Genomic DNA, 25,867 nt, shown 5'->3' on the forward strand with positions numbered 1-25,867 from the left:
TATAATTACCAGGGCTGTCTCTACTCCCCTTCTTGAACAAGGGGACAACATTTGCTATCCTCCAGTCTTCCGGCACTATTCCTGTCGACAATGACGACATAAAGATCAAGGACAAAGGCTCTGCAATCTCCTCCCTGGCTTCCCAGAGAATCCTAGGATAAATCCCATCTGGCCCAGGGGACTTATCTATTTTCACACTTTCCAAAATTGATAACACCTCCTCCTTGTGAACCTCAATCCCATCTAGCCTAGTAGCCTGAATCTCAGTATTCTCCTCGACAACATTTTCTTTCTCTACTGTAAATACTGACGCAAAATATTCATTTAACACTTCCCCTACCTCCTCTGATTCCACACACAACTTCCCACTACTATCCTTGATTGGCCCTAATCTAACTCTAGTCATTCTTTTATTCCTGATATACCTATAGAAAGCCTTAGGGTTTTCCCTGATCCTATCCGCCAATGACTTCTCGTGTCCTCTCCTTGCTCTTCTTAGCTCTCCCTTTAGATCCTTCCTGGCTAGCTTGTAACTCTCAAGCGCCCTAACTGAGTCTACACAAATACCTGCAGGCAGGGGTGTCCCAGAGAACAAAGGGCAGATTAGCAAAGAATCTACCCCCACAGTCAGGATAAAAGAGAACCACCCATCAACTGCAGTCGAAAGCCTTTGCATGACTCAGCAAAGCACTGAAAGAGAGTTCAGGATGTACCCACCCACTACTGACTCTCCTGAAGAAAAAAATTCCAATTTAGGACTAATTAAATCTAACCCTCCCCCTTTGTCGACCTCAACAGGAACAAAGACCCTAGGCAGTCATGGAGATGGACAAACTGAAGAAAAACTTCCCCAAGAACCACATGTTTATTGGGACGGCAAAAAGGGGGTAGTTAAAGCAGCACTGGCACCAAGAAAAGACAGGCTGTAATAGGTTTTAAGACTTATGAATGAATGTGAATGAATGCTCTTTTTAAAAATCACATTTCATTCCGCCAGGTGTAGAGGTGCCATGCAGACCCCCACCCTGCTAAGAATGAGGCATATTCATTTTGTCATATGAACATCAATTTTAACTGTTGCTGGAGCGAGGAAATGACTTGTTAAACAGATCAGCCGTGGCTGGAAAAAAACATTTACATACGAACAGAGAGTGTTTGTGGAGGCAAAGGACCATTCCTTGACACATTCAACCCATAATGGCCTTTGATCACCAGACATCGAAGGTGAGGAAGCTCACATTCCAGGGTGACTGCTAAGATGGCCGAATCCACAAACAGATGCGGGCAAACCAGCTAGTCACGTGACTAACCTGCTGGGCAACCTGAGTTTTTTTGAATTGTACATACAGTTTGAGGGAGAGAGACTGTTTGCTCCTCAACTGTAAAGACCTCTCCTGGCTGGCTCGTCAGAGCCTTTCCTGTCTGCTTCCATCTCTTTCTCACAAGCCTCCGGACCCACTGACGACACGTGAACCTCAAGAGAGAAGTCTCCTGCATCAAACAAGGTTTAAGAAGAATACTGGGCCCCAACCAGAAGCAAGACCTACCTACAATCTAGGACTCTACAGCGAGCTCGAAGAGCAGTAACCAAAACCATCTTCAGATATTTCCTCAAACTTTTCCACTTTATTTTTTCTGCTCTTTTCTGTCTCTATCTGCATGCGTGTATCGCGTATGCATGCTAGCGTGGGTGTGTCATGTATCTGTAGGCATTAAATTAGACTTTAAGTTTAATAAAGTTCAACCCTTTTTCTTTAAACCTAAGAAAACCTGTTTGGCTGGTTTCTTTGCCTTATAATTGGAAAGCAGTGAACAATGATTCACCAAGGGGGAACTAAAAACACGGTGTGTTTAAAATTAAACCCTGTTACGGTAAGACCAGCTGAAGGCTCAGAAGGAACCCTAGACTCTTTCTCACCGGGTCGTAACAAAGTCCGTGGCCAGATTTTACTGAAATGGCATGGGTCCCACAGCCAGGACCACATGTGAGTCTTGCATCGGCAAATGGCGGGACGGTGGTGGGGATTTTACCTTCGGCAACGAATTAAGAGATGGCCACTGCTGAGGCTGCAGGGAGAAGGGGAGGGCACCACCATGTTGAGGTGCTCTCAAAGGGCAGGTAAAAAATGTTTTAATGTGCCAGGGCCAGACAAAGACACCCCGGCAATCGGAAGCGTCAACCCTTCATTGGCAGCATCAGAGCCATGTGGGGACAGCTGCTGGGGGTCCCCTCCATGGAACATATTCCAGGAAGGAAGGCCCCCTCAGGAAGCCCATGGGAGGTGGCTTCGATGTACCTGGCAGTCTCCCCATGCAGCGAGGGGCCATTACGAAGCCACTAAAATGTTGGTGGGGCATAAAATGGCTGTTAACAAGCAAGTTAATTGGATTAATTTGCTGTCCACCTCCAGTCGCTGGGAGGCTGAGCATCTGCCATTCCTGCCTTTCTAAATATCCAGTCATGGTGGGAAGGTATCGGACTTCCCTCTTGACACCTTCCATCCCCATTTTACCAGCCCTCCACCTCCCAGCCCGTCTCCAGAGTGTTGGTAAAATTTCTGCCCATGAGTTCCTTACACGTTGTTGGAGTTGAGGTGGAGGAGTCAAGGAACAGTTTAAGAAGATGGTTTGTAGCAGAGAAGAGAAGCTAGAGGAAAGTCATTGTGCATACTCACAGTTTTCTGACCATTAACTCAAATGATCAGATAATAATGTGCAATGTGTACCTGATGTTTCTGACATATGTTTCTGATGGGCAAGGCTCCCCACTGGGAGCACAAAGTTTGAAATTGACCCCTTATATATGCTGGAGGTAGAAACTCCCATTATTCCTATGTTAGTTGATCTCACTTCCTTGTATTCCCTTTCATTACTTTTACACCAGGGTTGTCCAACAGAAGGCCCGCAGGCCAGGATCCGGTCTGCCAAAGGTTTCCATTCAGCCCATGGATGTTAACTGTGCCCGGTTGTTCCACATCCTCACCAGGGGTCCCTGAATGGAGATGACAAATTTTCCACTGGCTTCTTCTTGCAGACTGGTGTTACGCCCTGGTGAGGGCAGGGTCTCAGGCTCACCTTTTGCCCCTTCTCTGGTTTGACCGCAACAGGTTTTATCCTTTTTTTTAACACAGTGATTGAACTTACCACCTCAGTGAGTGATTACTCATGTTCCTCTAATGTAATTGCAAAAGAACCAATCAGACAGGCTTTCTTGAGTTTAAACACAAAAGATGTAAGTTTATTATTCTTAACACTCTAAACCAGTTAAAATTACTAAATACGCTACGCATTCACCCACACATTCACACGAAAGTCACACACACACAGACACACACACACAAATAGATTACAGAGGGAAAACAGATTTGGTGGTTGGAGTAGAGTCTGGAATAAAAGGAATTTAAATACAGAATATCAGTGCCAGAGTCCTCAGTTGAAATTGTAGTCCTGAAGTCCTCACTGGGCCATGGGCACGGTTGTGGGATTGCTTCTCAGGGCTCCGAAAGACGGAACAGGGGGTTCGATCCTTAACCCCTAGTTGTTGGCTGTGGCGGTCTGTAGACTTGGCTTTACCAGTTGCAGCTGGGTCTTCTCTGGACCTTTACTGGAGAGCAAGAGAGACAGAGAGCTGCTCTGTGGATGGCTTTTCAATTACGACTCTCTGCTTTCTAGCTGACAAAGCTTACAGCCTCCCCCGAGCTGCACAAGCAGTCACATGACATGACCAAAACCTCTTTGTGGTTTTAATGCAGTCCTTCTGGAATTTTCTCTGAGATTCAAAGCTCTATCTTTCAAGCTGTCCAGTCACACTTGGTGGGGGTTGGCTCTTTCAAAGTCAATGGGTGTTGATGGCTCCTGATGACTGCATAATAAGGCCATTTCAGGTAATTTAATCAGAGAGCACCCCATTTTCTGGCTAGGTTGAATCAGTCATGTTGTCTCCAGTCTAATCTTATTAGTGTTTCAAATGTAAATTGCAGTGGCCATCTTGACTGCCAGTTTACATTTGTAAAATGTTATTTGTAAGAATTTCCACTAAAAGTCTAAGGCAAGGCTCCAACCGATGTAATTAATATTTCCCATTTGGCATGTAGGGTTTTCATGACACTGGATTTTAAAAAAATCCCAAGTCAATTTCACAGTTGACAGGTGTTGGGAGCAGGAACAGCCATTTCCCAACTTCAGGCAGCTTCAGGGTTTTCCGGCGGCTTTAAAAAAAGTAGGAACCACCGGAAAACCATGTATCGGTCTGAAGTTCGGACACTGCCAGTCCTGATGTCAGCAGCTGTCAGCTGTGAAATTGACCTACAATGTTTTTTAAAAAACAATCAACCATCTGCTGAGCAGTCCCGCCCTCTGCAACTGTCGGAGAGAGAGAGAGAGAGAGGAAGGGGGACAGAGAGAGAGAGATTTGGGAGTCAGAAAGAATAGAGAGAGGGGGGATAGAGAGAGAGAGAAAGGGGGACAGAAAGAGGGGATAGAGAGAGAGAAAGGGGGACAGACAGAGAGAGAGGTACTGATAGAGAAAGAGGGGACAGAGAGAGAGAGAAAGGGGACAGAGAGAGAGAGATTTGGGAGTCAGAAAGAATAGAGAGAGGGGGGATAGAGAGAGAGAGAAAGGGGGACAGAGAGAAAGAGGGGATAGAGAGAGAGAAAGGGGGACAGACAGGGCTGATAGAGAAAGAGGGGACAGAGAGAGAAAGGGGACAGAGAGAGAGAGAGAGATGGGGGACAGAGAGAGAGGGTACGGAAAGAGAGAGAAAGGAAGGACAAAGAGAGAAAGAGGGGGGGACAGAGAGAGAAAGAGGGGCACCGAGAGGGGGGGGACACAGAGAGCGAGGACGACACGGGGGAAGGGAAATTACATGGATGGGGGAACACAGAGAGGGGATAACACAGAGGGAGATGACACAGAGAGGGGGTCATGGGGAGAGTGAGAGAGACAGAGAGAGAGAGAGAGGGGGAGAGAGAGAAAGCAAGATCACTCCTGACGGATGGACATCTATCCAGAATACCCAGCAACACTGCAAGTGTGTGGGCAAACACTGACCACTCGTGCAAGCAAAAAAATGCCATTTATCTCACTAAATCAGTGTCCAACATAGTGAAAATAAAGTAAGTCAATAAATTAGTCTTCTAATTTAAAGCTTCTTCACAAAAATGTACATATGTTGTTGTTTTGATTAATAGTAAGATAATTTTTTAATGTTTTTATCTTTCTGAAATTGTCTCACCAGTTCCATGTGTAAGACAAAAATCGTAATGTGGCCACCCCCATGAGAAAAGGGTGGACAATCCTGTTTTGCACTCTCATTATTTATTCCTCTCTCTAACTTTCTGTTTGTCTTGCACTCATTTCTTCATTTCTTTCAGTATGTTTGTTACACACTTTTCTCATTTTAATGTCAACATCTTGTTAAAGACTAATTTTTAACCATTCCTTATCTCATTCTTTATGTCTGTCCTCCCTCAGGTCTTCTATTATGTGTGTCCCAAGCTTTTTTTATTCATTCATGGGATGTGGGCATCACTGGCTAGGCCAGCATTTATTGCCCCTCTATAATTGCCCTCGAGAAGGTGGTGGTGAGCTGCCTTCTTGAACCGCTGCAGTCGGTGGGGTAGGTACACCCATAGTGCTGTTAGAAAGGGAGTTCCAGGATTTTGACCCTGCGACAGTGAATGAACAGTGACATAATTCCAAGTCAGGATTGTTGTGTGGCTTGGAGGGGAACTTGCAGGTGGTGGTGTTCCCATGCATTTGCTGTCCATGTCCTTCTAGGTGGTAGAGGTCACGGGTTTGGAAGGTGCTGTCTAAGGAGCTTTGGTACATTGCTGCAGTGCATTTTATAGATGGTACACACTGCTGCACTGTGCCTTGGTGGTGGAGGGAGTGAATGTTTGTGGACAGGGTGCCAGTCAAGTGAGCTGCTTTGTCCTGAATGGTGTCGAGTCTTTTGAGTGTTGTAACTGCACCCATCCAGGCAAGTGAAGAGTATTCCATCACACTCCTGACTTGTGCCTTGAAGGTGAGCGGACAGGCTTTGGGGAGTCAGGAGGTAAGTTTCTCGCCACAGGATTCCTAGCCTCTGACCTGCTCTTGTAGCCACGGTATTTATATGGCTACTCCATGTAATGCCATTGAATGTCAAGGGGAGATGGTTAGATTCTCTCTTGTTGGATATGATCATTGCCTGGCACTTGTGTGCATGAATATTACATGCCACTTGTCAGCCCAAGCCTGGATATTGGATAACTGTCATAAATATTTCCTTTTAATGAACACAATTACTACAACAGAGATTAAGTGGACATTGAGTAGCTGTTTAGAACCTCATGGAAGATGCGGAGGCAAAAAGAGAAACTAGGGTTAGGGGTTCAACCAAGGATAGAGTAAAGAGCTGGGGCCTGAATTAAGCAGGGCTGGAGCTTGGAAGGGATATGCAAACTGTTGCTGGGGCTAGAGTTTGGGAGTAGTGAGTAGCCTCAACGCTAGGGTTACACTCAAGGTTTCTGGGAGCCTTATGGGTGCAAGACACTGATTCAGACCTGGGCCTGGAACACAGCCAGAACTAGAGATTAGGTACAAATACTGACTGAGAGTATTGGAAATATTTCTGTGAATTCAGAATGAAGAGAGATTAATATTTCACTAAGTAGCTGCAACTGGAGGAACAACCCTTCAGTGTTTCAATATTATTTGCTCTGCCTCAACTCCTATGGCTTTCAGTTTTATTTCATACGCTTTATGGAGAATACAAAAAATCTGTAATGCAATATTAATCTCATAACAATCCACTTTAACACTCTACCATATCTTATATAATTCAATACCAGACTCAAGTGGTGTTGAGAAAAATGTTAGTGGTTCATGGTAAACATGATTATTTTGGACATTTTACAAAGGGATGTAACCAATACTAGCAACTTTATTTAACCTCTTTAGCCTATAGGTTTGTTGTAACCAAGCTGTACTTTATAATATGTAACTACCAAACATATTTGCCAGAATCATAAATTATCTGTGCTCCTTGTTATAATGAATGCATCACGGTGCAACAAGGCCAGATCATGCCGGTAACACCAGTTTCTTAGAGAGCAATCATTAAATTTGCATATTAATATTTTGTGCCAGTCTTATTTGAAGGTAAAAACAAAATACAAGATGGTTTTTCAAGCCTAAAGCTATTCTCTTCAGCCATGGCTAATGGCATTCTTGTTGTAGCCATGGTCAGAAGCAGAGTATCGATACAATGATGGTCACACTCTAGCAGCACCATTACAGAGAAGACTACTGGCGTCCTGAAGCCTCAATAGGTCAGGATGTGCCTTACAATACAGCCCTACCAGGGTCTCCAAGAACACAGTTGTCTGCTGCATTCCCCTTAACTTTGCTACACAAAAAAGCCTGACTACAAGGGGGTTAAGCCGCGATCAAGACTAGTGCAGGATGCAGGCAATGATCAAGAGGTTGTCACTGAATGAAGAATGAAGCTGGCAGACTTGTGTGAGATATATTCAGCTAGATCCATGAACTCTCCCTTTTAAGGAAAACGCACAAAAAAGTCACTCTCCCAACATTTTCTGCAATACTGTTCTCTGCACTTCTTCCACTAAACATTAATTCCCATGCATCGCTGTGCTGCTACCTTCTACCAAATCAGAATGAAACCCACTGAAAAAGGTTCAAATAAATTGCAAACAATTTATTATCCTATGTGTCATGCGTTCTTGAGACTTTTCCAATATCACTCTCTCAGTGACCCAGTGCCATCAAACAAAAAAATCTAACAAAAGTGCTCTTTTGGTGGGGGTGGGGGGGGGGGGTGGAATGCAACTATTAGAAACCCAAATCATAAAAAAGAAACTTATACACTTATATAATAATGTTACCACTTGTTATCCACTACATACTATACAGTATACTTCTGATCCCTGTGGTGCTCACTCTTAATGGTTAATTATATTGTTAAAGATGCACAGGTGAAGGACATTGTTTAATTAAGGACTTGGAGCAGATATAAAGAAAGCCTGCTGGGATATGGGTGGGAAAGCAGGATTATGCTTTCATAATTATGGTTCATTCTGTGAATAAACTGACTATCAAGAAATTCATTCTTCACCATTTGGCTTGGATCCGTGTAACATGATAGGAGAGGATGATTGCCTAAAGGTGAAGATTGGAAACTAAGAATTTATTTTCAGACAGAAGGCTGTAAGCTGAGTTACTTTTGAGAAGAATAGCTGAAGCCAATTATAAAGTGTCGGGGTATGATTTCCAACCAATGTTCTCTGAATCTGAACCTTATAACCAATAGAAAAATGAAATAGATATGTGGACATAGGTTATGTCCTTACTGAAGAGAAAACTAGGTATGGCCTAGTCGCTTCTTAACAAAAACAAGTTCAAGTGCAAAGTATCTTGTGAGCTAGAGACTCCTCAGTTGGACACTGAGGAAGGTTTGGAGCTTCTATTGAGCTTTATGAATAAAATGTATAAGAAAGATGATCTACTAAATGCATACAAGGCACAATCAGACTTTGGGAAATTTGGGAGGACAGGTGGTTATTCCACTGAGGAGTCTATCATGGAATTTAATATTCAAGATGGCAGAAATTCTACTTGGAAATTCCTTGTTCAGTGCTTGCTTTCAAATTGTTGGATTGTGCTAAAATTTCGCACATGGATAGGCTCCTGGTCTTAACTGAGGTTAGATTCTCAGAAAGAGACACGGTTTGGATGAGGTGTGTGATGCTTTTTTAAAAAATCTTGGGAAAGCAGTCATTTTCAGCAGCCTTCATGGCACAAATGGGACATTCCGCAGTGTCACAGAAGATGGAGGACTCAATGGTCGCAGCATTTCGAGATCGTTCAGATATGGAGTGCAGGCATCAATACAGCAGAAGAATCGCAGACAAAAGAAATGAGGATGGAGATGTTTTTGACAGATCTGGCAGAGGACAGGAATGGAGCAACAATAACAGATGAACGAACCCTGGGAATTATTAATAGGTATTTCAGATGTGATTCTAAATATCATTGTGCAGTAAATTGTCCAAAATGGAACAACAGGGTTTTTGAGGCGACGCATGGCATGGAAGGTTCGGAAGTGGAAGATGATGATATTGATCAGTCTGAGGGAATTGTACTGCTCACAAGAAGCTTCAGTTCAGTAATGAATGTAATAGTCGCAGATTCATTTAATTGCACCGTGTTTCACAGTGGTTGCATATCCACAGTATGTGGAACGGATTGGTTGAAATGTTATTTAGAGTCACCCAGTAGTAAGGATCGAAGTAAGGTCAGGGAGTATGAAAGTTCTACTTGCTTCAGGTTTGGGGATGACAACACATTAAGGTCACTGAAAAGAGTGGTGATTCCTTGCAGAATAGCTGGAGTAAGCTGCTTTATTAGTACAGATGTGGTATCTAGTGAGATACTCTTGCTGCTGAGCTAGCCTTCCGTGAAAAAGACACAAATAAAACTGGAGAGTTAAACTGATTATGTACTCCGTCAAGAAAACATGCTATGCCAAATGAAGATTTTTAATTCATCGGTTGGAGCTTACATTAAACTTAAAAAAGGAAAGCTGGAATATTGCAGACAACCTTTACAAAGACTCGGCCACAACTAAAAATGGCCACCATCATTTGCATTTGAACACCTTGCACATTCCAAGGCATCAAAGTGGAGACACGTGTCGAGTTAGCCTGTACCCAAAACAATGGCTTGCTCTATTGATTGAACATTAGCAAGACATTCAAAGTCATCTTAGGACATTAACATTGAAAGGGCAAACCCCTCCAGGTGCAAACATTGACATCATGAGGCCCGAGAGACTGAAATTCCTAAACATTAATCTCATCAGAAGATACCAGAGAATACATTGAGACAGTCAGATGACTGTCTGTCCATCTCTGTGAAAGCTCAGAGTTTCCCTTGGGCAAGGCAGACAAGCCAGAGACTCAAACTGTGCAGAAGCCAGAAGGCCTGTGTGTGTCTCTCTCTCTCTCTCTCTCCCCCAGACAGCCTAGTGGAGCGTGCAAAGCCTAGCTGCTGGTTGCTAGATCCAAGACAAAGACACTGAGAAGGAAGCCCTCTGCTCAATTGCCTCCAAGAATAACTATCACGCAGAACCTCAGGACCACAAATTCACCCAGAGGACCACTAAAGCTACCAGGCACCACAGACTGTGTATTAATTTTTATTTGTTCTGGACTCTAATCCAACCCAAAATCTATTCCTCATCACTTTGTAATCTATTTGTATGTGCGTGTGTTTGTGTGAAAGTGTAGTGTAACTTAGTTATTTTATCTAGATCGGGTTTAGTTTTTTTAAAGTACAATAAACTCACCTTTCTCCTCGTTTAAACTCAAGAAAACCTGTTCAATTGGTTCTTTTACGACCACAACATAGGTGAAAGGTAAAAAAACTCACTGAAGTGGTAAGCACATCCGCTGTTTAAAAAGGAATAAACACTGTTGCGGTCAAATAAGAGGAAGGACAAGAGGGAAGCCTTGTGACCCCTCCTCTCCTGTCTGTAACAACTCAGACAAAACCTGATGCCAGTTATGATGTGTTGGAATTTAATATATGATGAAACATGCTACAATTGAGGAGGTTTTGAGGGCAATAAAACATTAAAGAAATTAAATTTGAAGAAATACATACTCAAGTTTCCAGCCCTGGTGATCAAAAAGACATAAAATTAATTATTTTTAGTGATGCTTCTCATGCCAGTCTTCTGCATGGATAATCGAGTACAGCTGGATTTATCATATTCTTGGTGGGGAAAAATGGATAGTATTGTTCCTTGGCCTGGGAAGCCAAGAAGATAAAAGGGTAGTTAAAAGTACCCCAGCTGCAGAAACACTGATGCTAGTAGAAGCAATAAATATAGGACTTTACTTATCTAACATTTTGAAGGAAATCCTATACAAAGAGCATTCTGCGAAAAGTTTGCACATTGAATGCTATGTGGATAACTGTTCTCTAGGGGATAATGTTCATTCAACAAAGAGATGAATGAAGAGATAACCGAGACAAGGTTAAGTATTGGTTGGTTGGCATCCTTCCATCTAAGAAAGATGATGGACATGCAGAAAACAATCCATTTAAGTAGGTGTCTTCTTTTGGTGCACCGAAGGACAATCCTGCCACAAGTGCTGAACGTGAAGCTGCCAGTGACGCTGTTGAGTTGTTGTTTGTGACGTTGGCGGCTATTGCCAAGCTGCTGTAGCAACTGGTCATTGTGGTAGTGCACACCAATCCACAAGATGTATCGTCATTTCCCTCTTTCGGCAGCTAGTGACTCCCAAGTGCAATAGTTGATGTTTAGGGCCTTCCTGTCATGCTTGCAAACATCCTTGAAGCGGAGCTTTAGGCGCTCCACTGGTTGTCTGGCCTGGCTACCTCACCATACAGAAGGTTCTTGGGTATGTGATCGTCTTCCATCCTACGGACGTGTCCGATCCACCGAAGTCGCCTCTGTTTGATTAGTGCCAACACACTTGGGAGCTCTGCCTTTGAGAGGATTGCCACATTTGTTAATTTGTCCTGCCAGGATATACCCAGAATGCACCACAGACAGCTATCTTAATTATTCATCTTGCTAGTATAAAGGAAATGTTGGAGAGAAAAGAGACCTCTAAGATAAAATGGGTCGACGCAAATCACCAATTATTGGACTGTTTTACAAACAGGAATGCTTGCTCCAAGAAATTGGTGAGGTCCTAGAAGAGGGATACCTAGTATTATGATAAGTTGTAAGAAATATGGAAAACCATTTTTTTCTTTGATAGCTTTGTAATTATTTAAGTATGTTATAAAGTTTTTGTTTGAAGAAAGGGGAATCTGTTAATGGTAGGTTAATTGTGTTGTTATACACAGGTGAAGGGCATTGTTTAATTAAGGACTTAGAGTGGATATAAAGAGAGCCTGCTGGGACACAGGTGGGAGAGCAGGAAGTAGAGATATATAATGTTGCATTCTGTGAATAAACTGACGAGCAAGAAAAGGATCTGTGTCTAGTTTCATTCTTCACCATTTGGCTTGGCACGGTGTAACACCCCACAGCCGTGGAAAAATGTCAAAGGTATGCCTGTTCTTATCAAAACCATAAGGAGACAGTGGGTTGCCCAGGTGTCATCAAACAAAGCTAACAATGGTGTCCCCTTTTAGAGGGACATTGATGCTAGTAATGCCAGGGTTGGGGCCGACCATGACTCATGGCCCTCCTGCCTTGGGCGCTGTGGCATTGGAAAGATGAATGAAAATGGACAGAGACTGCTTGAGTTGTGTACCTATCATAACCTCTGCATCACCAACTCATTCTTTCACACTAGACCCTGTCACCAGGTTTCTTGGAGGCACCCAAGATCACGTCATTGGCACCAGCTGGACCTCATCGTCACAAGGCGAGCCTCTTTAAACAGCGTTCAAATCACACGCAGCTTCCACAGTGCGGACTGCGACACCGACCACTCCCTGGTGTGCAGCAAGGTTAGACTCAAACCAAAGAAGCTGCATCACTCCAAGCAGAAGGGCCACCAGCGCATCAACACGAGCATAATTTCTTATCCACAGCTGTTAGAAAAATTTCTAAATTCACTTGAAAAAGCCCTACATTCCCACAGGGGATGCAGAGACCAAGTGGGTCCACATCAGAGACGCCATCTATGACTCAGCAATGACCACCTATGGCAATCGTGTGAAGTGGAATGCAGACTGGTTTCAATCTCACATTGAAGAGTTGGAACCTGTCATAGCCGCTAAGCGCATTGCACTGCTGAACTACAAGAAAGTCCCCAGCGAGTTAACATCCGTAGCACTTAAAACAGCCAGAAGCGCTGCACAAAGAACAGCCAGGCGCTGCGCAAGTGACTACTGGCAACACCTATGCAGTCATATTCAACTGGCCTCTGACACAGGAAATATCAGAGGAATGTATGATGGCATTAAGAGAGCTTTTGGGCCAACCATCAAGAAGATTGCCCCCCTCAAATCTAAATCAGGGGCACAATCACTGACCAACGCAAGCAAATGGACCGGTGGGTGGAACACTACCTAGAACTGTACTCCAGGGAAAATGTTGTCACTGAGACCGCCCTCAATGCAGCCCTGTCTCTGCCAGTCATGGATGAGCTGGACGTACAGCCAACAAAATCGGAACTCAGTGATGCCATTGATTCTCTAGCCAGCGGAAAAGCCCCTGGGAAGGACGGCATTACCCCTGAAATAATCAAGAGTGCCAAGCCTGCTATACTTTCAGCACTGCACGAACTGCTTTGCCTGTGCTGGGACGAGGGAGCAGTACCACAGGACATGCGTGATGCCAATATCATCACCCTCTATAAGAACAAGGGTGACCGCGGTGACTGCAAGAACTACCGTGGAATCTCCCTGCTCAGCATAGTGGGGAAAGTCTTCGCTCGTGTTGCTTTAAACAGGCTCCAGAAGCTGGTTGAGCATGTCTATCCTGAGGCACAGTGTGGCTTTCGAGCAAAGAGATCCACCATTGACACGCTGTTCTCCCTTCACCAGCTACAGGAGAAATGCCATGAACAACAGATGCCCCTCTACTTTGCTTTCATTGATCTCACCAAAGCCTTTGACCTCGTCAGCAGACGTGGTCTCTTCAGACTACTGGAAAAGATCGGATGTCCACCAAAGCTACTAAGTATCATCACCTCATTTCATGACAATATGAAAGGCACAACTCAGCATAGCGGTGCCTCAACAGACCCCTTTCCAATCCTGAGTGGCATGAAACAGGACAGTGGTCTCACACCTACACTGTTTGGGATCTTTTTCTCCCTGCTGCTCTCACATGCGTTCAAGTCTTCAGAAGAAGGAATTTTCCTTCACACAAGATCAGGTGGCAGGTTGTTCAACCTTGCCCATCTAAAAGCGAAGACCAAAGTACGGAAAGTCCTCATCAGGAAACTCCTCTTTGCTGATGATGCTACATTAACATCTCACACTGAAGAGTGTCTGCAGAGACTCATCGACAGGTTTGCGGCTGCCTGCAATGAATTTGACCTAACCATCAGCCTCAAGAAAACGAACATCATGGGACAGGAGGTCATAAATGCCCCATCCATCAATATCGGCGACCACACTCTGGAAGTGGTTCAAGAGTTCACCTACCCAGGCTCAACTATCACCAGTAACCTGTCTCTCAATGCAGAATTAAACAAGCGCATGGGAAAGGTTTCCTCTGCTATGTCCAGACTGGCCAAGAGAGTGTGGGAAAATGGCGCACTGACACAGAACACAAAAGTCCGAGTGTATCAAGCTTGTGTCCTCAGTACCATGCTCTACGGCAGTGAGGCCTGGACAACGTACGTCAGCCAAGAGCGATGTCTCAATTCATTCCATCTTCGCTGCCTCCGGAGAATCCTTGGCAGGACCATATCTCCAACACAGAAGTCCTCGAGGCAGCCAACATCCCCAGCACATACACCCTACTAAGCCAGCGGTGCCTGAGATGGCTTGGCCATGTGAGCCGCATGGAAGATGGCAGGATCCCTAAGGACACATTGTACAGCAAGCTCGTCACTGCTACCAGACCCACCGGCCGTCCATGTCTCTGCTTTAAAGACGTCTGCAAACGCAACATGAAGTCCTGTGACATTGATCACAAGTCGTGGGAGTCAGTTGCCAGCGATCGCCAGAGCTGGCAGGCAACCATAAAGACGGGGCTAAAGCGTGGCGAGTCAAAGAGACTTAGCAGTTTGCAGGAAAAAAGACAGAAGCGCAAGGAGAGAGCCAACTGTGTAACAGCCCCAACAACTAATTTTATCTGCAGCACCCATGGAAGAGTCTGTCACTCTAGAATTGGCCTTTATAGCCACTCCAGGCACTGCTTCACAAACCATTGACCACCTGCAGGCGCTTACCCATTGTCTCTCGAGACAAGGAGGCCAAAGAAAGAAGGTGCTAGTATGTGACTTTTAAATCCTGTAACATTTTAACTGATTGCCCACAGCATATGCATAAGCTGACATTTCCTTTAGTAACAGCAGGATCATTTTCCCTCAGTACATCTACTGATCTGTATGTGAAGAGACCTGTGCACAGGTCTGTGAAACTCTGCATCAAGGTCCTAACAATCTGATCCTCCTGTTGACATCTGATGTAATAGTTGCTTGTAGATTAGAATTCAAGGTCTTTAAAGAAACAGTATGAATATTTATGCAAGGTACTTGCACTGTAGGACCCATGCCATAGCAGGCTCTGCTGCAGATTCCCCTGGAGTTATTGATACTCCATGGTAGGCTGTAGTCCAGCAGCCGAATTTCCAACCAGCCATGGAGTGGGGACCCAGTGCAGACGGGATTTGAAAATCATGGTCCCAGAGGTCGTCTCTGGAACCTGATGCGTCCGGCACAGATGGAAATTTTCAACGTGAGGTGGAGGGAAAGGGGAATCGGCTCATCTCCAATTAAGGGCCCATTAAGCATGAAGGACCTCATTAAAAGGCTGGGGGGTCCACACTGCAATTTTCAAAGGCAATTCTGACAAGCCCTACCAGTCTAGTTCATGAGAGTGCACAGCTGTCGAGGCAGGGGGAAAACTTTTATTTCCACACAATGAAATGTTTGGGCCAATGGGGATCTCACGCCGGGCCAAGCTCAGGACTTTTTTTCATTCTGGAAACACTGCCTCACCTTTTTATTCCACTGGTCCTCCCTGGAGCTGCCTGCTCTCTATGGGAAGGCAATGGCCCCTATTAATATCACGTTCTGCAGGCAGCTCCCGCCTCCTGCAGATGCTCGCTGCCTCTAACTGGGCAACGAGTAAGTCTCCTGCCCAATTCGGACATTACTGTTTGAAGATTGAGTCACACTCACAACACAGCTCAGACACGGGGCCAGGACCCAGACATCATTTAGACGTTCCCTTTTTGAAAATTCAGCCCCAGGTTTCCAGGTACTACTTCAGATGCATATTTGGGACAGCTCCTTGATAGAGGAAACAGTTGAATGATTTAAATTAGCAGCTTTCCTGAAATCTTCCATCTTATACATGAGTCCTCCAAATATTGCTAATAGCATTCACTACCAGCTGTCCTATCAGCTGTTTCAGGAAGTGCTGCTCTTCAGTCCCAAAGACAGTAGTTCTCCTTTGCCTCAATTCATACAGTGTAACTTAAAAGCAGCATCTGTGAATCTAGATGAATGGGGGTGAATTTTACAGCTGTTTCCAGCACACTATTGGCAGTGGAACAGCATAGGAAATTTTTCCAGTAAGGAAACTCACGTGGAAGCCATTTCGAGTGCTTACGCGCCTTTAAATGGCTTCCCCTGTGTTTCTATTTTGGAGCTGTTCCTTTATGTGCCTGCAAGTCACTACTGAACTCAATTACATGTGGCTGCCTGTCAGCCACTGGGGGATGTATGCAAGGATTTCATGGATTTACCCTGCTATTAACCTGTTTATATCAGGCATGCAGCTGCAAGGTTCAGCTAATACTGGTGGAAGTGAGGATTTACTGACAGGATTTACAGTACAGTGCTGCATAACAGACTTGTGAGCAAAGTTACAGCTCATGGAATACAAAGAATAGTAGCAACATGGATACGGAACTGGCTGAGTAACAGGAAACAGAGAGTCGTGGTTAATGAATGTTTTTCAGGCTGGAGGAAGGTTTGTAGTGGAGTTCCCCAGGGATCAGTGTTGAGACCCTTGCTTTTCCTGATATATATTAATGGCCTAGACCCTGATGTATAGAGCACAATTTCAAAATTTGCGGATGATACGAAACTTAGAAGCATTATGTACTGTGAGGAGGATAGTGTAGAACTTCAAAAGGACATAGCCAAGTTGGTGGAATGAATGGACAAGTGGCAGATGAAGTTCAATGCGGAGAAATGTGAAGTGATTCATTTTGGTAGGAAGAACATGGAGAGATAATATAAAACAAAGGGAACAACTCCAAGGGGGTGCAGGGGCAGAGGGACCTAGGGGTATATTTGGATAAGTTATTGAAGATGGCAGGACAGGTTGGAGCGTGGTTAAAAAAACATAGAGTATCCTAGGCTTTATTAATAGGTGCAAAAAGTACAAGTGTAAGGAGGTTATGTTGATCTTGTATAAGACGCTAGTTCAGCCTCAGCTGGAATATTGCGTCCAGTTCCGGGCGCCGCAGTTAAGAAAAGATGTGAAGACATTGGAGAAAGTGCAAAAAAGGTTCATGAGAATGGTTCCAGGGATGAGGAACTTTAGTTATGCAGATAGTTTGGAGAAGTTGGGACTGTTTTCCTTGGAGCAAAGAAGGCTGAGAGGAGATTTGATAGAGGTATTCAAAATCATGTGGGGTCTGGACAGAGTAGATAGGGAGAAACTGTTCCCACTCGTGAAAGGATCGAGAACAAGAGGGCACAGATTTAAAGTAAGTGGCAAGAAAAGCAAAACATGAGGAAAGACATTTTTACGTCGTGAGTGATTAGGGTCTGGACTGCACTGCCTGGGAGTGTGGTGAAGGCAGGTTCAATCAAGGCATTCAAAAGAGAATTAGACTGTTATCTGGAAAGGAAGAATGGGGAGAAAGCAGGGGAATGGCATTAGGTGAACTGCTCATTCAGAGAGACAGTATGGACATGATGGGCCGAATGGCCTCCTCCTATGCTATAACAATTCTGTGCAATTCTGAGAAGAGTTTGCAAATATTTTCTTAAATTCCAAAATGTACACAATCAACCAATGTTTTATTTGTATCATATTCTCTGTGGATGCTCACACATGTCTTTCTTTAAACCTATTCTTCTGCTTCATCTAGGTGTTACTTGAAGGCTAAGATCGCTTGAGGTGGTTGGCTGATTACGCTGTACAAAAGGTTTATGGACTGAGGTAGCCCTTATCTGATGGCAACTTGACAGTTTGGTGTTGTCTCACACATTTCACTGGTGCAGTGCTATGAAGGGGATAGCTGGCTGCCTGGCACGTCCTGAGATGCCAATATCATGCAGCTGTGACCCTTGGGTTCCTTTGTCTTCATCACCTTCTTCATCATCATCTTCCTCCTTCTGTGCTGCCCATTGGTCTAGTGGATGCATCTTATTTTCATTTCCATTGAAGTGCTTTGAGTGCTCTGAGCATACACAAAAACCTTTGCGAAATATGATGACTAGAATGGAGATGATACAAACTGGGCCTGCCACAGATACCTTCTCAGGTTCAGTGACATCGGTCATTCCCTTAATCGCCCATATCTACTTGTATTTTAGTATTACCTGGAGATCTAATAACAGCATCCCTTTGCAAATTGGACCAGATTCTTGTGAGTTTTCCACATGTATTTCTTCAGTTTCTCCAAGATGAGGCAAGGCTTGTTATGGATCAGAAAGCTGCTTTATTCTATGCTAAAGCAAAGATGTAGAACAACATTTACTTATTTTCATCAATACAAACTTTTTTGATGTAAAAATAAGTTATGCTACCCCACTTTAGTGGGACAGTTTGCTTGAATTAAAGCTAATTTCCTAACTTCCCTTTTGCCTTGATCTATCCTTCTCAGCCCTTTGCTGTCCTGCTTTCAAAGCTCTCCTTTTTTCCAAAAAAAATGTTAATAAAAGGTCTGACTGCAGTGTCAGTACCTACCACCCATCCCCGAGCGGAATCCACCAGCCTAGCGTGGCAATGAGAGTTGACGCTCTGCACTGAGTGTCAATGATCACTGGAATGTCAAGCTATGGAATTGTCTATCCCAGAGGGCTGTGGAGGCTCAGTCATTGAGTATGTTCAAGACAAAGAATGATAGATTTCCTGGGGATGACGGGATTGTCCTATGAAGAAACTGGGCCTATATTCTCTAGAGTTTAGAAGAATGATAGGTGGTCTCATTGAAGCATACAAAATTCTTACAGGGCTCAACCTGGATGAGGGTGTAGAAGGGTGGGTTAGTAAATTTGCGGATGACACGAAGGTCGGTGGAGTTGTGGATAGTGTCGAAGGGTGTTGTAGGGTACAGAGGGACATAGATAGGCTGCAGAGCTGGGCTGTGAGATGGCAAATGGAGTTTAATGCGGAGAAGTGTGAGGTGATTCACTTTGGAAGGAGTAACAGCAATGCAGAGTACTGGGCTAATGGGAAGATTCTTGGTAGTGTAGATGAACAGAGAGATCTTGGTGTCCAGGTACATAAATCCCTGAAAGTTGCTACCCAGGTTAATAGGGCTGTTAAGAAGGCATATGGTGTGTTAGCTTTTATTAGTAAGGGGATCGAGTTTCGGAGCCACGAGGTCATGATGCAGCTGTACAAAACTCTGGTGAGGCCGCACCTTGAGTATTGCGTGCAGTTCTGGTCACCGCATTATAGGAAGGATGTGGAAGCTTTGGAAAGGGTGCAGAGGAGATTTACTAGGATGTTGCCTGGTATGGAAGGAAGGTCTTACGAGGAAAGGCTGAGGGACTTGGGGTTGTTTTCGTTAGAGAGAAGGAGGAGGAGAGGTGACTTAATAGAGACATACAAGATAATCAGAGGGTTAGATAGGGTGGATAGTGAGAGTCTTTTTCCTCGGATGATGATGGCAAACACGAGGGGACATAGCTTTAAGTTGAGGGGTGAAAGATATAGGACAGATGTCAGAGGTAGTTTCTTTACGCAGAGAGTAGTAGGGGCGTGGAACGCCCTGCCTGCAACAGTAGTAGACTCGCCAACTTTAAGGGCATTTAAGTGGTCATTGGATAGACATATGGATGAAAATGGAATAGTGTAGGTCAGATGGTCGGCGCAACATCGAGGGCCGAAGGGCCTGTACTGCGCTGTAATGTTCTAATGTTCTAATGTTCTAACAGGGTAGATACAGGAAGGATGTTTCCCCTGGCTGGGGAGTGTAGAACCATAGGACACAGTCTCAGAATAAGAGGTAGGCCATTTAGGACTGAGATGAGGAGGAAGTTCTTCACACAGAAGGTGGTGAATCTTTAGAATTCTCTACCCCAGAAGGCTGTGGAGGCTCAGTCATTGAGTATGTTCAAGACAGAGATCGATAGATTTCTAGATATTAAAGATATCAAGGGATATCTGGATAGTGCGAGAAAATGGCATTGAGATAGAAGATCAGCCATGATCTGGTTGAATGGCGGGGCAGGCTCGAGGGGTCGAATGGTCTACCCCTGCTCCTATTTCCTATGCTCCTTTAGTTCATTGTCCCCAGTACATTGGTTCAGACATATCAGGCAGAATTCTTGTTCTGGAGTCAGGCCCCCAATGTCAACCGCATTTCCAGGTCCTGACCTTGCATCGTGCCACATCAGACAGCCGACGTGATTTTTGAAGGGATGGTCAATTAGTGACCAGGGAATGTGCTCGCACTGAGAGAGCAGCAGCCATAATGTCAGAGGTGAATGCTGTCAATGCAAGTAAGAGAGTGACAGGGTGCTTCAAGATGGAGGTGCCATCATAAAGCTTATAAAAGTTCTTCAATAAAAACTGGCCACAGCTGCCAGAGTGCCATTGTTGGGGGTTGGAGGGAAGCCTCCACAGACAGCCTTGGCCACAGCTGTGGCCATTTATGTTGCAGCTATGGAGGGAGAGATTTTAAAAGCCAAGTGGAGAGCGGACTTCCCTGTCTGATGCCAGGAGGCCCCCTCCATCCCTGCAGGGTTCCAGGCACCATGGTGGTGTGGGGGGCAGGTGGCGCTTGCTGACTGGGAAATACCAGTCGACAGCAGGAGAGAGGCCTTAATAGGCTCATTATTATGCCTAATTGACTACCTGCCACTTGCAGACTTCCCTCCCGGCCTGGCATGTTCCAAAATGGTCCAGAGATGGGAACATGCCAGCAGACCAGCCAGTGTTGGGAAATTCCACCATCCTCCAGTCCTGCTTCCTCTGGAGATCAAAAATTCAATCCATCATCTGAAACCTAATTTATATTTGCTGGAGCTGCTGTCCTGTAAATTTAACTCCATGAAGTCCAGGTTTAGCTCAATACTAGCATGTTCAACATATATTACAGAAGTTCCCCTATGGCCACCCTGGAATGTATGGTACTTCCAAGGATATATGGAAGGAAGCTCACCTCCTCCTGCCTCCCACTTAAGAGAGGTCCTAATTATAGCTGTAGGCTCCCTAGTATATTTGATGCTATGGAGATCTTGGGGGTCAATCATCCTGAGTCAGTTCTATTGGATTTACCATGCTGGGGGGAATTCTAACCTTCCAAGACCTCACAATATCTCTGTGGTCTGCACACAGAGATGGCAGAATGTGCTGAGGATGTACCTAGAAGCAGAGGTATGACAGAAGGAGACAGGGATGAGGGAGATGCCTCTCAGGGCAACTCATCATCCATGCCACCCACTTCACCCACTCAAATAGCCTGTGTAGAAAGGGCAGTGGAAGCAGTTTAAAAGAACGTTCAAAGGGAATTGGATATATACTTGAAAAGAAAAAAAATTGAAGGCCTCTGGGGAAAGTACAGTAGAGTGGAACAAATTGAATAGCTCTTTCAAAGAGCTGGTACAGACATGATGGGCCAAATGGCCTCCGTCTGTGCTGTAATATTCTACAAGGTTGAGCAGGCCCTTACAGTCACCCTAGCAGCTGAGATCCTGCAGTTACAGGGACAATTTCTGACCCTGTTAAAGGAGTTAAAGAGGTCCCGCTATAGGAGATTGCACAGATGTGTGACTGCTTGCCTGGTGACGCGTAAGTGACAAAGATGCAGTCCATAAGAATTATTCAGCTAACTGTGCCATGGTCTCAGCTTTGGCTCCATGGTAACATTCTTGTTTCTGAGTTAGCAGATTGTGGGTTCAAGCCCACTCCAGACACTTGAGCACAATCTAAGCTAACATTTTAGTGTGGTATTAAGGATGTGTTGCATTCTTGCAGGTAAATTTTAGATTAGATGCTAAATGAGGCCCCGTCTGCCCTCTCAGGTTCTTCCAATGTCCTGGCAAACATATATGCCTCAACCAACCAATCAACCAACAAAAATAGTGGAACAAACTGGAGGACCACAGGGTCTTTTCCTGTCCTTTCATTGTTTATATGTTTGTATGTTTAAACTAGATTATCTGGTCATTATCACATTACTGTTTTTGGGATCTTGCTCTGCGCAAATTGGCTGACACATTTCCTACATTACAACAAGGACTACTCTTCAAAAGTACTTCATTGGCTGTGAAGTGCTTTGGGACATCCTGAGATCATGAAAAGCGCTACGTCAATGCAAGTCTTTCTTATTCATAATAATATCAGGCCTTTTAATTATCCGCATTAGGCAGCATTCTCGTACATTATGCTATGATCCACTACCTTATGATAACAGTATCACACAAATGAATGACTTGTACGGACAGTGTAAGTTTTTGTTTCTGTTGCTCGTCCAGGTAGATTTTCTAAGTTCTCACACACAGCAAGGTATTTCACATGCTGCGGGTACATATTGGAAAATTACAAAGTGCCTGCAATTTCTGTCTGTTCAAATTAATGTAAAGATAGTTAAAGTTGGCATCTGCACACTTGTGTGTTAGAATTCAGAAAACCTCTCCTTCCATAGTTATATACAGAGTGGGAAGAGAAAATCAATCACAAGGATGTCATTAATGTCAAACATTTCTTAAAATGATATTGCTTTTGCGATTGTGCCATTGTTTTATTTCTAATATCTGGCATAAATGGAAAAATAATAAATTTTATTGTTTATATTTTTATATTGTACAAAGCGCACAAGGATTAGTAATTTTACTTTATATAAGAGTTGCTAATTGATTTGTATAAAGAAATGATATTCAAAACAGACTGTTTTAATTCAGCTAATATGTTTCAAATTATAGCAATGTTGTATCATTAAAAACAGTATTAATTGCATGAGGTAATAATTTTTTTATAGGTTTCTAAATGCCTTGTTTCATTCAACAACAACTTACATTTATATAGCAACTTCATTGTAGAAAAACATTCCAAGGTGCTTCACAGAGATGTAATCAGAAAAAAATGAACACTCAGCCAAAGAAGATGAAATTAGGATGGGTGACTTAAATTCTGGTCAAAGAAGTAGGTATTAAGGAGGGTCTTAAAAGGAGAACAGGGAAATGCTCTGTCTTCCAACTGACATGATGTCTATTATTAGTGTTATTAAATAAAAGCCCCCTTCTTTGCATCTAGAAGCAAACTTGTTTGTTGAACTCTACTAAATATGTTATGCCTCCTGGTCTGTCTTCTCATATTTTAATGATGTTAAAACAGCAGCAGGGTTTTTAACTTGAGGCACACCATGGATGAGAGGGTAGAAGATACCCATGCTCACCCATTGTTGCGTGAGGCCCGAGCCATTTTGAACCTGGACGCATTTACATGCCAGTGATGAGCTCCGGGCACCAAGTAGAGTTCTTGCTGTGGCTTGCTGGTAGTGGGAGGGTGGGAAATTGGCAGCACCCATGCTGAGCCAGTTTACAATCAGAGTTTGGGGAAAGACGGGCAATCTGTTGGGGGTGGGGAGAAGGGGGCCTCAGATGGGCTGAGGAGCATCTGCTCCACCTGGGCCCGTCAAAAAATAATTAATCATTTACTCGGATATTCTTTGTATATCTCCAAGCAGTAGTTACACCATTTAATACCTGACACACATGGCGGAATCCACTAATTTTTACCGCCAAATTGAAATTGGGATCCTATGTATGCCATATGATCTTGATCTGCATATTACAAATAGTACTCCATCTAAAACAGGCAGACCCCCCCAGCTGACCATTTTAGAACCCTATCCAAGAGGTAGCAGTCGAAGCACCAGCATAAACAGGGCAGTAAATGTCCCAATTCCAATTCTGAGTCTCTACCATTTCATTCACACCAAATGGAGTCAGTTAAAATTGGCCCTAGTTACATAGGAATATGAGTAGGCCATTCAGCCCTCGAGCCTGCTCTGCCATTCAGATAGAGAATGCCTGATCTGTACCTTCACTCTATTTACCCATCTTAGCTCCATATCCCTCGATATCCTTACCTAACAAAAATCTATCAATCTCAGTCTTGAGAGCTCCAATTGTCATAGCTCCAATTGACCTATAGTATGTGAAGTGCTTTGGGACATTTCTGAAATATGTGACAAGATGCTATATAAATGGATGTATCTTCTTTTTCTCAGCAACCAAATCAGTTTCTCAATAACTAAACATACCTTGCTCCAGAGAGAACTTGTCTGTGCAATCACTTTCCAGGATTGACAAACCTGTGCACATCTTGCCAGCTCTTTAACACCAAGATAAGTGAAAATCTAAGAAGGAGGAAATATAATTAGAACATCGTTATTCAGTACACTTAACTGTTAAATGCATTTGGCAATATTCAGTAAGTGTTTTCCATTTCAACATTGTCACACTCACATGACGTGCAACAATTGAAAGACAGAACTCAAACTGAAGAGTTATATAAAAATTGACTTTTTTTTTAGAACATTACAGCGCAGTACAGGCCCTTCGGCCCTCAATGTTGCGCCGACCTGTGAAACCATCTGACCTACACTATTCCATTTTCATCCATATGTCTAGGTGGACGATGTGCTGCAAAATGGCCGCCGAAGGTCAAATGACCTGGCCCTGTATATTCAAACCGTCTTCTCATATTTTATGGTAAGGACAAAGGGATACATTCCAAGCTAAGAGGTGTCAATTACACTCATCCTGAACCCATCAAGAGACATTTGTGAATTGAATGGGTTTTTCTGAAACAAAGAAAATGTGAAGTAGCTACCTCCGGGGCCATTGTTGGTTACCACAGAGAGGGGATCTGCATCTACCAACAGAGGCAACATGTGAGGAATTTTTTACCTTAAAAAGTAGCCCTCCGGGAGAGAGGGAGAAATCAGAACAAATATCACAAAAACCTGTCCATCTGAGAGCTGGGAGAAATCCAGCAAAATCCAAAGAAGGTGCCTTGCTGTGAGTTCAACACTTCAGCTTGTGCAGCAGAGAACTGAAAACGATTCCCGTCTCTAGACTGAAGACTCAGCTACCAGAGAAATCTACAAAACCCAGGCCTGCAACTTTAAAAGAGAAACTGACCTCCGAGAAGATTCAACAGGTTGGTGTGAATCTCAAAAACCTATCTCACTTCAAACCAATGACCCATTTTCTTCTCTGTCTATTTCTTGTGTGTGTGTGTGTGTCTGTCTGTGCATGTGTGCGTGCACAAGTAAATGCGTGTGTGGGTGTGGGTGCGACCATTTTGGGAATGAATATCATTCAATAAATAGTTAATCTTTTTAAACCTACAAGAAAACCTGTCGCTGTCTGTTTATTTGACAAATAAAAGAGGTAAGAAGCCTAGTAACAAAAATACTTGCTACGATCATGTGAGTTGAACAGTGGGAACCACCCACACCCCTTACCACCTGGCTGTAATAACATTATCAAGACTTGAAGATGTCTTAACAAAGTAAGTCAAAGCTCTCCAGTTATATTTTTCTTACTTTCAAGTAAGGGTTAACGTCAAACTTGTATCCAAATCAAGGTTTGAAAAAAATCTAGTTTACCCAAATATTTAGGGTAAAGATGTTAACCATGCCCAAGCTCCACATGTCTCAGATAATGCAACCCTGAAGCTTAAAAGTATTATTAAAAACTTCAATCTGAATTTAGGATTTTGAGATCTAAACAAAGCTGTTTGTAAATTGAATTAGATACCCAGAATCTTGCACACTTGCAAGAATTATATGATCCTGATTCTGTGGTCAGACAGCCCTTCCTACTCCCAGATGTTGTTCATTGATGTTCTGCTGCCCTGATAGCAATATATGTGCAGTCAATGATACAGTGGACACAAGGAAAGCCAGCCACTGCTGCACATCCCCAAGCTCTCTTGTCTTAACTGTTGAGGTCAGTGGGGAAGGTGATGTACCAGTTAGCCCTAGGGAAC

At 43.8% G+C, this 25,867-nt stretch overlaps 1 protein-coding gene across 1 annotated transcript in view; it reads right to left on the bottom strand.

Annotated features, from left to right (window-relative positions):
- fbxl13 (F-box and leucine-rich repeat protein 13) overlaps positions 1-25,867 on the bottom strand; it is a 447,713-nt gene that overhangs the window by 294,641 nt on the left and 127,205 nt on the right. Inside the window, exon 9 of the mRNA XM_068059249.1 lies at positions 24,132-24,227. Within this exon, the coding sequence (XP_067915350.1) occupies positions 24,132-24,227 (96 nt within the window). The remainder of the gene's footprint in view (positions 1-24,131; positions 24,228-25,867) is intronic.

The sequence above is a fragment of the Heterodontus francisci genome, chromosome 27 (assembly GCF_036365525.1).
Source record: "Heterodontus francisci isolate sHetFra1 chromosome 27, sHetFra1.hap1, whole genome shotgun sequence".
Lineage (NCBI taxonomy): Eukaryota > Metazoa > Chordata > Chondrichthyes > Heterodontiformes > Heterodontidae > Heterodontus > Heterodontus francisci.